The 16,557-nt window shown below is 38.0% G+C and overlaps 1 protein-coding gene across 1 annotated transcript; it reads left to right on the forward strand.

Annotated features, from left to right (window-relative positions):
• Window positions 1-3,040: 3,040 nt before the first annotated feature.
• On the forward strand, window positions 3,041-13,667 carry PNRC1 (proline rich nuclear receptor coactivator 1). The gene is made up of 2 exons (XM_054569706.1): window positions 3,041-3,743; window positions 5,873-13,667. The coding sequence occupies exons 1-2, from the start codon at window positions 3,207-3,209 to the stop codon at window positions 6,314-6,316; spliced, it is 981 nt and encodes a 326-aa protein (XP_054425681.1). The 5' UTR covers window positions 3,041-3,206; the 3' UTR covers window positions 6,317-13,667.
• Window positions 13,668-16,557: the final 2,890 nt, after the last annotated feature.

The following is a 16,557-nucleotide window of genomic DNA, read 5'->3' on the forward strand; positions in this document are numbered from 1 at the left end:
AACCTGGGTTCCATAAGGTGGCCAAATGAAACATTAAAAACACACCATTTTGGGAGAGGTATTGGGTTGCAATCTGTATGTGGCAAGGATTTGAAAAGTTTTATCAGTATATAAAAGCAGAGCCTGCCACAAGGCACACTAGGCCTGTGACCCAACTGATTCAATTGGCTGAAACCTCAGCTGTTCTCAATAACATGCTGCTTCTTTTGGTTTTATAACTAGGGTAAAATAGAATTATGTATCTCTAATATTATTGTACCCCAGGGCTGCCACTAGTCCTTTTGACACCTTTGAATCAATAAGAAAAAAGATAGACCTTCCTTCCTCCAGGCGGCCCAGCCCCCAATTAGATGACCTTAAGAGCAGAGTGAGAGCTGCCTTTCAGTTCCCCCTGGCCCCTTCAGCCAGGAACTCTTGTGCAAAACACAGCCTGCACAGGCCGGCTGGTGCCCTGAAAAGATTTAAGAAATAAACATGTGGTAACATTACTGTAACCCCAGAAAGATACAAGTATAGGGATAAGGGAGATACTAATTTCAGCGTATGGTAATAATACTCTAGAAGCAATTTGTCAGTGTAAATTTTGTCATTATTTTGAAAATTTGTGCATATTTTGTTTGCTTTTAAATATAAACCTTGTAAATTTAATTAAACTTTCCAGGGTTTGTTGATGAAATAAAGTCTGTAATCAATACTTAACTGTCAAGGAAATTTTAAGTTTAAACATTTTGATTTCCTGGTTGTGTTTACTGCTTAGAGAAATGTTAAGTCATAGATTTGAAAGATTAATAATTTGAACATTGAGGAAAGTTTAAATTAGAGTAAGTGTTCCTTTATTCACACAGGTGTCACTTGGGGCTTAGATATTTAAGATCTAAGCCACAGTAGGTAGAGTATATGAAAATAAAGTCACAGTGAGGTAGGGAAGAAAGACATTCAGAGCAGAAGGAGAGAAAGATGATGTTCAAGGTAGAGAAAGGGAGAGAAGGTGAACAAGTAAAATGAGAAAGAGGAGAGGACAGGAATTCAGAGGGTTCTGAAGTGTTTATGCTGGGAAACTGGTTATTTCACACATTGCCTTTACCTCTTTTTCTTTTTTTATTCTTTGTTATTTGTGATCTTTACCTCTTTTCCCCACTCTTTAATGCAAATTGTTTACTTAAAAAACAAACTCCTCTAAAGAAACTGTTGTGTAACCCTTCAGCAAGTTACTTTAACTTTAAAGGTTTTTTTAAACATCACATGTGAAATATAACCTTTCTCAATCTACTTTACAGGATTAGAGAAATCCTTTAAAGGATTAGAATGAGAGAACAGATGAAAAATGGAAACGTTTAAAAACGAAAGAACAAATTAACTCATTCCAAAGACTTTATAATCTTTGCTCTTCTCCACCACTTTTGCCAGGCCACTCTCATCACCGGATCCTAAATTCAACTTCAATTTACAGCCCCCAAAATTCAAATCTAAGGTTCTCCAAGATCTTTTATAACTTTGAAAGTATATGATTCCCATTCATCCAATAAATAGAACTTACTATGTATTAAGTGTTGGAAATAAAAAGTGAGAAAAATCCAGCAAATATGGTAAAAGTCCATAATCATTAATGGTAGAATGTAGTACTAAAAGTTTCTATAAAGTTATTGACAAACATTATTCTGTATATTCCCTGTAAAGTCCAACTTAAGTTACCAACCATAAAACTTACGAAGTACTACAAAGCTAAAAATATATTGGTTAGAGACTGTGGTGGGTAGAGAGAAGCGTGAGATTTTTACATTTTCATAATTGATTTGAGAGCAAGAGAAACAGCAATTTGTTGTTCCATTTATTTATACACTCACTGGTTGATTCTGTATGTGCCCAGACCTCGAATGGAAACCGCAACCTTGGACCCTGACGAGGCTCTCACCAACTGAGCTAATTGGCAGAGAACTCTAAGATTATTGTTGTGTTCTAAAAACCTAGTCTAGTTTGGCACACAGTATGGATGCTAAAGCTGTGTTCTTGCCAAACCTGGACTGAAGTTCAAATTCTAACATTAATTTCCTTTATGTTTAACAAACACTTTTTGCCTCTTTAAGCCTGTTTCCTGCCCTGTACAGTGAGGACCTAGTTCTTAGGGTTGTTGTGAGTTCATGTGAGATAATTTATGTAAAGAACAGTTCCTGGTCCATATGTGCTCGTTAAATAGCCAGAATTCTCTCGTGTGAGTGTGTGTGTGTGAGTGCAGTGGCAGGACACGACTAGAGTGAGGTTTCTATCAACACACTGCTGGCAAAATACACTAGGTTGAAGAGTTCTTCCAGTTTCTCCTTAGAGACTCAAGCCTTCTCCGTTGCTTCCTATTTATCAGGCGCCGTTTTGCGATCCCAAAGTCTCACAGTCCTTGAAGTATGAAGGCAGAAACACTTCCAAAGCCCAATTACGGATTTATGGAGAACTTTTTATACATCAAGGGGAAAATCTCAATTTCATTACCTTAATTCTTACTCCGATTACCACTGCTAACGAGCAGGGTTGTTCATGCGAGTAAATGAAAAAGACGTGAGCTACACTTGACCAAATATAAATGTATAATGATTTTGTTCACGATTGCTAGAAAAGAAATCCCCATAACGTACTTTGAAATAAATAAAACCGATAACGCTATTATCTTGGGCCTGGAATAAAACAGAAACCGTCCCCAGGATCAGCGGCCTAGATGCTTCCGAATGCCTTCTCCTTCCCTCCTGGCACCCCAAACCCATTTCCAAATTCAGTCTGACCTCTGCCTAGAGGGCGAGGTGCGGGGGCGTCGAAGAAGGGAGGGGGAGGTGGAGCTGAAAAGGAACTTCATTGTTCGCGGGGCCGAGTCTTCCCTCAAGAGCCCGTTGGCAGCGCCTGCGCAGTGCGCGTTCTTTGTGCCCCTCTGCAGCAAGCTAGTTGTTTGTGTGTGTCTTTCAGAGGCGGTGGGGGCGGAGCCGCGGGGGTGGCATGCCCTGTCGCATTCTGATTGGGTTTTTGCAGGGAGGTGGGTGGCTGCAGGGAGGAGCTTCCGATAACAACACTCGGAGCTGGAGCTGAGGCTATTTGTTGCTGCGCCGCCACCGCCCGAGTCCCTGTCCGCGCTCTTCTCGGGTTCTCATAGCAGCAGCCGCGCCGCCTTTCATCTCTGGCTTCGCTTGCTCCTTCTGTTCTTGCTGAACCACTTTCCTACTAGCGCCATGACCGTCGTCTCCGTCCCGCAGCGGGAGCCGCTTGTCCTGGGCGGCCGCCTTGCGCCCCTGGGCTTTTCCGCCCGCGGTTACTTCGGGGCCCTCCCGGTGGTGCCCTCGGCTCCGCCGCCTTTACCACGGATTCCGGATCCCCGGGCACTGCCCCCCACCCTGTTCCTCCCTCACTTCTTAGGGGGAGACGGCCCGTGTCTGACCCCCCAGCCTCGCGCCTCGGCACCTCTGCCCAACTGCAGCCTCGTCCCGGCGGGGGGCACCCCTCGGGCCGCTCCAAAGAAGCGGCGAAAGAAGAAGGTGCGGGCCAGCCCGGCGGGGCAGCTGCCCAACCGCTTCCACCAATACCAGCAGCACCGGCCGAGCCTGGAGAGCGGGCGGAGCCCAACGGGCCGGAGCGCAGCGCAGGAAGTCCCGGAACAGGCTGCCGCCTCGGCCCCGGGTCCTGTGACCGCAACCGAAACTGAGGAAGCGATCCTTTTCCCTGATCCGCTGCCTTCTGTGGTGTCTGGCCAACCCTCGTTTAGAAAAGGGGTGAGTTCCACCAAAGGTCATGGGGACCGTTGAGGCATTCTGGACCTTAGATGGCCACAGCCAGGCTCGGGGGTTTGGGGCCCTGCAAGGAGGGGGGCCTGGATAAGGGGCGGCTGTTTACTCGGGAGGGAAGTTTCCGTGACGCCTGCTCCGTTCCTGCTGAGGGGAAGAGGGGGAGGGGGAGGCATGCGGTGGCGTTACTGATTGGCTCCCGGGGACCAGCCAATGAGAGGAGCGGCTGCACCCCAGCAACAGCCCGGATTTAGAAGGTTGGCGTCGTTCCAGGGGGTTTCAGCTTTCTGAACGCGGGGTGGGGTGGGGAGGGAAGGGAAAGGAAGGGAAAGGAAAGGAAGGGAAGGGGCCCGCGGGGGTGACGTCAGCGCGCGCTACGTGCGGAGCGCTTCGGCGCTCATGAAGGAGGCCAGGGCGGGTGGGGGTATTAGAGGAAGGGGTCGGGGCTAGATTTCGGCTTCCTGATGGTGGGTAGCTTCTAGACTAGTCGGCGACTCGCGTACACTCGTCCCGCCCTGGTGAGGGATTGGGAGTGGTCTACCCTGGCTGGATTCCTTTTGGCTTGATTTTTGCTGATCTGTGAGGGCGCCGATCCAACTGGGGCTCTGTCTCGCGCGGGGCCGACCCACTTAGCTGTACTTAACTTTTCAAAGTTGACAGGAGTGGCGGCAGAGTACTTGCCTCTTTGAAACGCTGTATTTTGTGTGCTAGTCTATCAGATAAACAGAATTATTTAACAATTCCCACTGTATACGCTACCGGATTTCTTAGTAGAGGCTGTAATTGTCGAAAGAAGAGTTACCAGCTGAACTGACGTTATGCTGCCAATTGTCATGCTTTTGGACTAGGGTAAAATTGATAAAGACTTAATTGGAATTAAATCGCTAAAATGATTTGAAATGAAAATAACCTTTATATCAAAATAAAATGTATTGACTTAAAGCTTTAATGATGAAATTAAGTTATCGCTATTTTTTTTTGAAAGGCTGTTGCACTGAGACTTTTGCAGCTTATCAAGCTATGCCCTTGCAAAAATTAAATTTGTTCGCCGAAATTCCTTAAATTATCTTCTTAGGTTCCTTTCGGGTTTTAAAATTCCATGGTCGTTCTAAAATATTACAATAAAAGCCAACTTTTCCACTTCTTGATACCTGGTTAGTAAGATTCCTTTCTCCCTCAGAAAAGTATTAAAACCAGGGAGCTGTGCTGTGTTAGCAATTTTCCTTATGACATGGAATATGTTACCTTGTGTCCTTTTCTATTCTTGTATTCTGCTTCCTTACCATTTCATATGCAAGTGTTGGAAGGGCCGTATGATCTAATGGATGATTACTTCATATTTTTCATCTGTCCATGCCTTCCTGTAAGGATAACTTGAGTTAAGAAAGTGGTTAGAATGTGTGGCAATGTTCTTGAAGCAGTTGTGAGACCAGAAAGTAGGGGGCAGGCAGGAAACTTTTTTCCCCTGATTTGTTGTAACTGGAAAAGATGATAGAAGTGGTAAGTATTTTAGTAGTTGAGGTTTTATTTTAATATTTAAATGTCTGAAAAATTGTTTTTAGAAGCTAGTTACTAACCATTACCAAAACAACTTCCCCCTAAAATATAGCTCCTGCTAATAAAATTTTTATTTATTCTGAAATAAGTTTTCTTAAAGTACCTGTCTTAGAGGTAAATAGTAGTTTTTATTTCTCACCAGACTCCCAACCAACCAAAATGCAAGTATTAGAAAAATGTTTCTTGGTAACATCCTGTTGTAAAAACACTGACTTTTGTCAGAAAGGGGTTAGCATTACTCTTCCTTAGAATTATAGAAAGACAGAGTTGGGGTTACTTTGGATTTTTTACTTTCACATTTTAGAACTGGCTTATACATTGAATCCTGGTAACAGTGGTGATTGTATTTTTTGTTGTAAACAAATTAGATATGTGCATGTTTGGACATCCCATGACAAGAACAGCAAGCATCTGTGTTTTTTAACCAACACAGTGAATCACCTAAAGTCCAGGGTAACTTTTTAAATATATATTAGATATATATTAGCTATATAGTGTGAGGTTAATTACTGGTTTTTATCATGAGACTGTATTCACTTTTATGTTCCTTGTCTTTGTAGGTTTTAATATCAAACATGGGAAAATCGGAGAAAAATACCATTCCCCACGGGCAACTTGTTCATGGTATGCACTTGTGTGAACAACCAAAGATAAACAGACAGAAAAGCAAATATAACTTACCACTAACCAAGATCACCTCTGCAAAAAGAAATGAAAATAACTTTTGGCAGGATTCTGTTTCATCTGATATAATTCAGAAGCAGGAAAAAAAGTCTTTTAAAAATACTGAGAACATTAAAAAAAAACATTTGAAGAAATCAGCATTTTTAACTGAAGTGAGCCAAAAGGAAAATTATGCTGGGGCAAAATTTAGTGATCCACCTTCTCCTAGTGTTCTTCCAAAGCCGCCTAGTCACTGGATGGGAAGCACTGTTGAAAATTCCAACCAAAATAGGGAATTGATGGCGGTACACTTAAAAACTCTCCTAAAAGTTCAAACTTAGATCTTGGATTTCAGTATGTATGTAAAACATAACTTTTCCAAAATTTCCGGATTCTTGAAAGAAAACTGGTACAGAAATGGAAATTTGCCTTGTTGCAGCCTACAAGTGCAAAAGATGAGTTTTAAAAAATTACAAACAGCTTGTATTATATTTTATATTTTGTAAATACTGTATACCATGTATTATGTGTATATTGTTCATACTTGAGAGGTACTTATAGTTTTGTTATGAAAGTGTATTTTGCCCTACCCAAATGGTAGGTGTTTTGTATATATACAATGGAAAAATTTTAAGTGTGTGCTAAGGCACGTGGAAGACCAATTTATTTGCACAAGGTACCAAGAGATTTTTCAAGAAACAGCTGTCAAATCTCAAGGTGAAGATCTAAATGTGAACAGTTTACTAATGCACTACTGAATTTTGAATCTGTGGCACAATCATTGTAAACATGAGGTTTGTCTATGTTTCTTCTAAATTGATTTCTGCCTTCTTACCTATAATTACTGGAAAACTCCTATTCTCATGTTTACCAAACTCAATCTATGGTTTTTGGTTTATCCTTATTCAAATTTAAAATACCTCTAATGTTAATGCCAACAAAATTGGTTGTAATCAAATTTTTAAATAATAATTTGGCCCCCTCCTCCCCCCTTTTAAACTAGTCTGGACTCTTTGTGTGTGCCTGTTTTTCATGTTTGAATGTGTGGCTAGGGAGGTGGATTTTAACTTTCATTTTACTGGCTAAAAATGTCTTTGTCCTGTTACTAATTGTCCATCCTCCCTCTGGAATTTAGAGGGACCAGTAATTTCACACCAGTACCTCTTAAGGGAGAAATTACCCATCTTAGAAATAGAAATGGTTGTGGTCAAAAGTAAACCTGATTAGTTTATAGCTTAGAATATATTTAAGAACTTTTTCATAAAGTGCTCTTTGACTTGACCATACCATACATTTTCAGTGAAAAAAATGACAATTGGTTTACTGAGTTTACATTGATAATGAATGGTGGTAGTTGAACCAAGCGTAATTGATAAGTGGAGATTTGGATTCTAAAGTTTGCTTGAAGATAAATATGGCAGCCTGTGTATTTTTAAAATTCAAACTTTGTTCTTTTACTCAGTATATATGTAAGGTCTATTCCAGAAAGAAACTCTAAAACACAATTTTCCCTATGTAATTTTTAGTTATAAAAAGCTAAAGCTTATCTTAAATAGGAGAAAAGTTTTTTTTGAATGGGCAGTATTTAGACATGAAAGAGGAAAGGGTGTTAAGAGGGTGTATATAGGCTAGGCTTCTGTAAGGTAAAGGTGCTGCTATCCTTACTAGAAAAAAAGTAAATGGAAGAGTCTTGGGTCTTACCTTCCTGTGCCACTTGGTTCACTTGGTAGGAGAGGAAGACACTTAATTTTCTAGCTCTACAAAGCTGGATAGTGATGTGGGCACCTTACTTAGAATCACTATTGATTTGAGCAGTACAAGGAATGTGGTAACTTGTGTTAATAGCTGCCGCAAGATCATAATTAGTAGATTTGCTGTCTTGTAGATGCAACTCGTGTAACTCAGCCAGCCATTATTTGGCACTGGCTACATCACATGCTTTGTTCTCACATGTATGTAGAGAAAGCTGTACATAATATTTGTGTGTATACACATATATATAGCTTTAAAATATGCAGTTAGAGAAGAAAAATAGAAACCATTTTTTTCTAACAGAGGTAAGCTTTCAACCTTGTAAAGAGACTTACTAAGGGAATTGTCAACTGATAATGGCTAAAATTCTCAAAGGTGTAACGTCAGGAAATATAAAGTAACAGGTTTTAATAGTTCAAAGAGGGAACAAAATTGGTTGAATTAGACTGTAGATACTGGCTAGTGAAAAAAGGTATGAACAAGTAGTTTTGGTGTTACAGTAAAATACTATTTAGCAGCCTTAGTCCCTTTAAGCTGCTGTAACAATACTAGAGACTGGTTAGCTTATAAACATTTCTCATAGTTCTGTAGACTGGGAAATTCAGTGAAAAAATTACAATTTTGTGATGTCTGGTGAGAGCCTGCTTAATAGACGGTGTCTCTCTCTCTCTTTTTTTTTTAAATTTCATTCATTCACTTTTGGAGAGGGGAAGGAAAGGACATTGGTCGCCTCTCACACACCCCCAGCCAGAGTCCTGGCCTGCAATCCAGGAGTGTGCCCCAACCAGGAATCTTAACTGGCAACCCTTGGTTTGCAGGACAACGTGCAACCCACTGAGTCACACCGGCCAGGACTAGATGGTGTCTTCACTGTCCTTGTGTGGCAGAAGCATGAAGGTGGTTTTGGGAGCTTATTTTGTATGGGCACTAATCCCATTGGTAAAGGTTCTGCCCTCATGTCTTAATGGTTTCCCAAACGCTTCACTTCCTAATATCACCATGAAGTTATGTTTCAATGTGAATTCAGACCATAGTGCAACTCAGTTATTCAGTTACTTTTATTTTTCTCCCACTGGAGTCTTGTAAAACCTTCTCTTCAGTATTCCTTTATGTTTGTGTGGTTTTGTGGGTGTATGAAGCAAACATTGCCTGTGGTCACCAGCTTCAGGCCTAAATTTTAGGGGGGCTTGTAAAGAGGTGGAAGGTATGTGAGTGGAAAAAAACTGTCACATGAAGTGGCACAGCAAATAAGTATGTGCTTAGTATTTCATACTGAAGTTGCTTTTAGATCTGTACACGTTGATACCAGGGATATTAAACTTGGGCCATTGATGAAGTGACACTATAGAAAGAGCTGCTTCTGTGTGCATGAATCTTGGTGCTAAGTACCAGCATCTTCCTTGTAGGCAGATAAAAGGAAAAGGTAATGGAAAACGAGACTACACTATTAAAAGGTTGACAGGAGCCATTCTTTCAACCCTAATGGTGGTTTCTAAGAACTTAAATTTTAAGGTGGTTGATAAAAAGATAAGAACATTAATCAGGTAATACACATTTTATCAGGACCAGCATTTAGGTTTTTTAGGCATAGTACTATGTATTCACCTCATCAAAATATTTTAATAGAAACCTACTATGCTGTACAAATGCAGGGCTTGACTGAGCTAAAAGTTAACAATACAGGTGGGTGGGCAAAATGAATATGAAGTATAGGCTATATTCCCCTTACCCACAACAAAATGCCTGAAGAGGTAAAAACAAAAGTGAAGTCATTTTTTCTCCCGGGAGGTAGTGACTAATTCTGTTAAGGATTGTCTAGTTGGGAGTCTGACACCTTAGCAAGATCATTTTGAGCTGGGCCTTAAAATATTCAACAGTATTTTACATGCAAAGAAAAGGAAAAGGATTGTCAGAGGAAAAAGTTTGACCAGACAGTAGGTGAAAAGATGTGGACTAGAAGCTCAAGAGAAGTGCAAGGAAGATAATTATTGAAAGGTACTGGGGTAATAACATGATGGGTATGGAATGTCATGCTGAAGGGTTTCAACTTTGTAAGTATGGTTGAGCCATCAAAGGTTTATGAGCAAGGGAATGAGATCCCTATTTCAAAAACAACATACGGGGGTAGGGGGCAAAAATAGGTTTACAGTTTGAGTATATGAACAACTGTAAACCTACTTTTGCCCCACCCTCTATAAACAGCTTGGAAAGGGCTTGAGACAAAACAAGCACTTGAGGGTATTTCAGTAGTTTAAAAAAGAGCCTAAAGGACATCAGAGGGAACATAGAGGCATGGACTTTGGGAGATGTTTGGGAGGTAGAATTAAACGAGCAGCTGGTAAGCTAAAACTAGCAATTACAGAACTTTTGGAGGGGGGTCAGAATTACAGAGGAGGTAATTTTGATTTGCATGTTGAACTTTCTGGTACGTGTAGGATATCCCCACTTGGAAATAACAGCAAGTAGGCAGAAAATAGGTCAGGCCTAGAGGTATAGCTTTGTTAATAGTGCACAGGAGCACTAATTAGAACATGAAAATGGAACTGAAATATTTTGTCTTCCTATAGCCTCTCATTTTTATCCTTGTAAGTCTTAACATATTTACTAGTATACTTATTTTTTCTCCCTCCTATGGACTCAACATTACAGTAAATTACCTGTTGATTTAGTAAGTATTCCCTTTGAAACCGTTATGCGGTGGGTGGTTCTCTGCCTACCTGTAAAAGCCTTTTTAATGGACAGTTCTAACGTGGGTTCTGAATTCTGACAGCAGGGGCCCAGCTGGTAAAAAGAAGGAATAAAGTGTCCTTCTCTTAGTCCAAGATTTGAAAGCGGGTAAAACTGATCATTTATAATTTTTTGTACATGTCTCTTCTGTTGCCCCTCTCATCATATTGCTGAATACATTATCCTTCAGGGTGGAAGGCCCTCCAGCTCCCATGCCCTCTATGCAATTGATAGATGCTTCAGGCTGAAGGAATCAAATATTCTTATACTTGGGTTTGAAAACCATCATTATATAATTTTATAAATTATAATTTTTTGAAAGACATTGCTGAACTAAACACATTTTAAAATCACAGGCCCGTCCTACTGAGCATCTGATTCCTGAGCTAACTTCTCCAAGTTGTTTTTTGTACTTCATTCCTTACTCTCCTGAATCTATAAATCTTTCAAAAACTCCCAAGTACAATGGGAAAGTTATGTCTCAGGAAAAATTATGTCAGCACAAATCACGTAATTAGGGAACGACTTTAAATCCAAAGGAAATTTGAGAGTATATTTTACAGAACACTATTTTAAACATTAAAAAAAAAAACCTTTCAAACAAACTTTCTTGAAAGTTTTAGGTAGGATTCCCTGAAGGTACGGGGTAGATGGGAGTTTTTTTTGTCATTTTAGAGAAAACCCAATTGTGCCACTTACTTATATACTCATTGGAACCTGCAACCTTGGCGTATCAGGGTGATGCTATAACCAACTGAGGTACCAGGCCAGGGCTCAAATTTTAAAATAAAAGGGTATCAAAGTTTGGATTGCCCTTTTCCATCAGTTTTCCAAGGGTCCTAGTCACTGCATTCAGTCAGCCTCCTTAGCCATCTATGTCTATTAGTTCTTGTATCTGATGCTGAGACCAGATCCTGAATTTCTAAACCAAGAAAACAGAATTGTTTATGAGATATTCAACGAAGGTTTTCTGATCGTTCTTCAGTTAACTGGAATACCCATTATGAACATTCTAGTTTTCAGATTTTTACTGTTATATTCAAATAATTGGGGAAGGAATTGATGGGTGTATATATGTGTGATAAAGTATAATTTACAGTTAATTGCAGGTAGGAGGTAGTGGGTGTATGTGTTCACTGTAAAATTATTTTTGTAGCTAAAGACTTTAAAAGCAATAGAATTGGGGGAAATTAAGACTGCTTTACTAGTTCATTGCAACATTATACACGAGTGCCAATAATTCTGTAAGATTTACACATAGCATATAGCACAAATAGGTTAATCTTTTGAGGTTGTAAACTACAAAGTTCCTGAATGGTTTCTTTGTATTTATGCATTGTGAAATAAGCAGGTTAGTTTTAACACTTCTAAAACAACAGAACTCTAGTCATTTACTTAAATACCAAAGCCATTGTAAATGAGCAATGAAGTTTTAGAGAAAGAATGACATACTTAAGCATTGGCTTATTTGGAAAATATGACAGCATTTAATGTTAACATAAACGTTAATGCTTGAAGCAGCTTTAATTACGGGAGGCAGGGGGGATAAAAGTAGTACGTGGACGCTATAAAGATCCTAAAGGAAATTTGTACTAAATGCCCATGGTTTGAGAGGGAAGTTAAATTACCTAAAGTGGAATAACTTGAACTTCAAGCAGTGAAAGGAGAGAAAGAGAGAGAGAGAGAGAGAGAGAGAGAAAGATTCCCAAGCAGTGAAAGGAAAGAGTGAGAGAGAGAGAGAGAGAGAGAGAGAGAGAGAGAGAGAGACTGATTCCCAAGAGACGGAAGGGTGTTGCTGAAGGGCTGGTTAGCACTGAAGTGATTAGAGAGTAGAAGAGCAAGGCAGTGTACAATTCTTAACACTTGATTGGTGCTTACTCTTCAAAGCCTTTAACGCTGAATTAATACCAGTGGAGCTAATGGGAAGCTAAAAGTATTTAAATTATTCCTTAAGTATATAGTTCCACTTTCCATTATAGACACTTATACAAAACTACAATTTTATTATTGGACAGTGTGCTCACCAACACCTCTCAAAATATCAGTTATATCTGACTACTGGCAGGCAGCTCAGAGCTGTTTCTCATCCATCACGTTTTTAAGTGATGTATTTTTTTTTAAACCATTTAGTAGATCACATGGTAAGAGTAGGAATTTATGCAGTATAAAACACAAAAAGGATTAGACTATATTGAAAGTTGTAATGAATATCCTATAAAACTAGAACATTAGTATTTCTAATTAAGTTACATTTAACTTTTTAAGGTCAAAATTTTAAGGGTTACTGACAATGACGAATGTTAATGTTTGACCACATACATAGTTCAGTCAGTCTTGAAAATGTTAAGAGTACTTTTTCTCAAGGTGTAGTGTTACCACAAAGCAGAGTGCCTCACAAACGTAATTGGAATAGTTCTTAATATGCACCCCCCAAAAAAAATCAGTTAAAGCTTTCTTACTATTAAAAGAAATAAGCTATCACTTGGGTTTGGAAGACTATTTTATATTGATTTTTGCTGAAATTAAAAGCAATTTAACAGCACTGTAAATCCTATTATGAGTAAGGTAAGAATACTAGAATGTAGTTTGTTCTTTAGAGAAACAGATGGTTGAGGCATAGAATTCTGGTTTTCTTCAACCTACCTCTCTAAAGCTATTTCTAAAAAGCATTAGTACTTAGGCATTTAGTTCATAGAATTATACTCCTAACCTAGAGAAGTAGTAATCTTCTGTGTTTCAATTACATTTTTTTGAGGAACACTCCTACATGAGTCAACACACATTAAGATCAAAAAGTAATGAACATGCAGTCAGTCCATTTCTAGGACTAACTGTCCAGGCATTCTCTCATCTGAAGAGACCGACCTTTTAAGCTTTCTAAATGCATTCTGAACCTGATTTTAATTTGTAATCTCTTTTATATACGTTTATACTGTAGCTTATAAACAGATATAGGTTGAATATTGTTTTGAATGTTAACCAAATGTTAACATAATTAAAAAATGTACTTAAAACCACACTTTTAAAAAATGGTAATCCACTGAGTATTCATCTACCTCCAGAAATTATTTATTTTTATAAGTTCAGAGTTGTGGTATATTCCTAGAATATAAATTCAAGAAAGATTGTTTAACTACACAAAATAGGATTCAGGGAAAATACTACCATCACAGTACTGTTAACTTGAGAACTTGAATCAGTCTGGAATATCTTGACACTTCTATCAGAGTATTATATTTCTAAGGTTTTTTTTTACTAAATTATCCTTATACTTAATTTGTAAACCTCCTTTAAATGGTATACAAGACCTAAATTTTCCAGGTGGTCTACATCTCTCTCATCCTAAATATCCTATTTTTATCAAGGGAGTGATTTAGATGCTAAGGTGCGTAATCCTCAACTACTTGAAAATGTTTTACATATTTTTATATGCGTTCTGACTCTAAAAACCTATACATCTCACTGAAGCACTTGTCTTTAAACTCTTGGGAGTCACGGACTTGTTTGAAAATCCAGAGCCTAGACCTTAAGCTTCGGTTCCATAATACAGGTTACAATCGTCTACTCCATGCCATGCTGCCTTAGCAGCATATATTTATACAAGACACTGAATATTCTACCGCCGTTTGAAAAATAAATCTAATTTTTAACTAAGAAATCACAATTTTAATGTAGAATTATAAACATACTTCTAAATACCTCTTCCATTAAACTTTGACTAATTCTGCCTCTTGCAATGGGATTAAAATAAAGGCAGAAATTCTTAATTTGTAATACAATATGTCTTAGAATAGCTGTATCTCAAGTAAACACAAGTTAATATCTAAGGTCCTGAAATTAGTTAAAAATTTACATTTAAAAATAAATTAGCCCAGTGGGACAAGATTAAATCCTAGGTTCCAAATAAAAAATTTGGCATATTCCCCTATTATCTGTTTGCAGCTGCAAAATGTTAGCTGCTATACAGAAATTGCTTATTATTCATGGGGATAAAGAAAACAAGCTGTTGTAGTGGCCATCTTTATTTTCTCATTAATTTATCCCCCATGATTATGAACAAATGGAGGTAGTGACCTATACTAGGGAAGTATCTGAGTAAACGTTGGCTTTAAAGGAAATGATTACAGATGTGTAAATCATTTGCTGTATTAACAGTTTTGCTCTATGTATCCTCAAATGGTCCAAGAAATAATTACGTAACAAAAGTGAATCCTAAAAGAGAGATATGCAGAAGACAATTTTCCTGAGTACCAGTAAAATTTCCAGTCAATTTCCACCACTCAGAATCATGGAACCTATTTTCATTGAAGCCTATAATCATTTCTTTTCCTAATTGTACTCTTTTCCCTCTAAACATTACTTTAGTTTAGCATGTTATCTGTCAAAGACTACTCTATTCCAAATCACAGCATAGTAGTCACGGAGAAGCAATCTGGAGCCCAGCCACCCTGCCCGCCCCCGAGCTCAAGTCCAATAGCTGCTGACCTTGTGTATGTCATTTAACCTCTCTGCATCTCACTTTCCCTATCTGCAGTGGAATTTACCTCATAAAGCTGTTGTGATGATGAGTGAACACAAAACTTACTGAGCAATGTGAAGCACACAGTTATATGCTCAAAAAAGTCTGAATTATCATTCCAGTTTTTCTGTCTACCAAATAATATCCTCAATAGCCCAGACACAGGGATGTCTAACCTTTTGGCATCTCTGCACCACACTGGGAGGGTTGTCTTGGGCCACACATTAAACACATTGTGACACATAATCACAAAACAACCTCATAATGTTTTAAGTAAATTTACAATTTTGTGTTGGGCCACATTTACAGCCATCCTGGGCTGCACGCTGGACACACAGGTTGGACACCCCGGGCCTAGGGATTACAATGGAAAATCAAATCAAAGGTAAGTCAAATGATTAATCATGTTCAGAAACACTGTCTTATTAACTTATTCCTGAGATAATGATTAAATGCATAGTAAACACATTAATCAGTCATAGTATTTGGAATGAGTGCATATGTGTGTGTAAACCCAAACATTTATTTAGAAAATATAAAAATTTACTGTTAATAATTGTCTTGTTCTTTCTTCAGTTTATCTTTTAAATTTGCAATAGTGCCACATAGTTTTATAACTAAATTTTATTACAGCTGAACATTTCAGAGTTGTAGTTTTTAAATAACTTCTGCTATGATTAATAGAGAAATTCTATTCAGGAAGTACAGTATACATGAATTTATGGTACTTGCCCAAATATTACAAGTATATAAATTATTTTGTAAAGTTGTTTCTTATACATAGGATTTAAAATGCAAGAAAAATGAAATCTGTATTCAAAACAAATAGAAGCAACACTGGTTCCTAGATGTTAAAACTGTAAGACAGATTTTTTTTTTCCTCACGTACTCTAGATACAAATATTAATTGTATGGGCTGAAAACTTTTTAATATAATTCAACAAGGTACACAAGTAGAACTCTATAAATATATCCCCTATAATAATCATAATTATCACAAATACTACCAAAACCCTCTGAAAAACGTAAACTACAAACACATTTTAAAGAAATTCTCAGTCTTAACAACTACAAAAGCAATTCATAGCACTAAAGTTATTTGGTTTAAAAATGAAGGGCAGTGTAATGTAAATCTGAATACTGTAAAATTGTTTTTTGAGGCTGCAGTCTTCAGTTTCTTAATACAAGGTACTAAACACTTTCAAAAGTAATAAGATGTATTCTGTACAATTTAAAGTCTTCACCTAGAGCTTTAAAAAAAAAAAATTAAGCAGTAGATGAAAAGTAGGTATGTAGAAATAATAGTATAAAATATGATTTTCATACAAAATGTACTCTTTACATATATAAGGCTTAATATGAATATTTTTAGACTATGAGTGTTGCACACAATTTTTAGAGTAGTCTCCAACCATTCAAAATTCAGTATTTTTTAACATTTTGCTATTTCTGAAGTGCATGAACATAGTTCAGGATACAATTTAATGTCAACTTACCTATGCTTTTCCATCTAACAAAAATAAAACCTTTTTTTTGAGCTCAGGAGAGAATCTATCTTTTGAATGCTTTATCTCTATATAAATT

Source organism: Pteronotus mesoamericanus, unplaced genomic scaffold (genome assembly GCF_021234165.1).
Source record: "Pteronotus mesoamericanus isolate MK-2021 breed Mesoamerican mustached bat unplaced genomic scaffold, CSHL_Meso_final contig_20, whole genome shotgun sequence".
NCBI classification, from domain to species: Eukaryota; Metazoa; Chordata; class Mammalia; order Chiroptera; family Mormoopidae; genus Pteronotus; species Pteronotus mesoamericanus.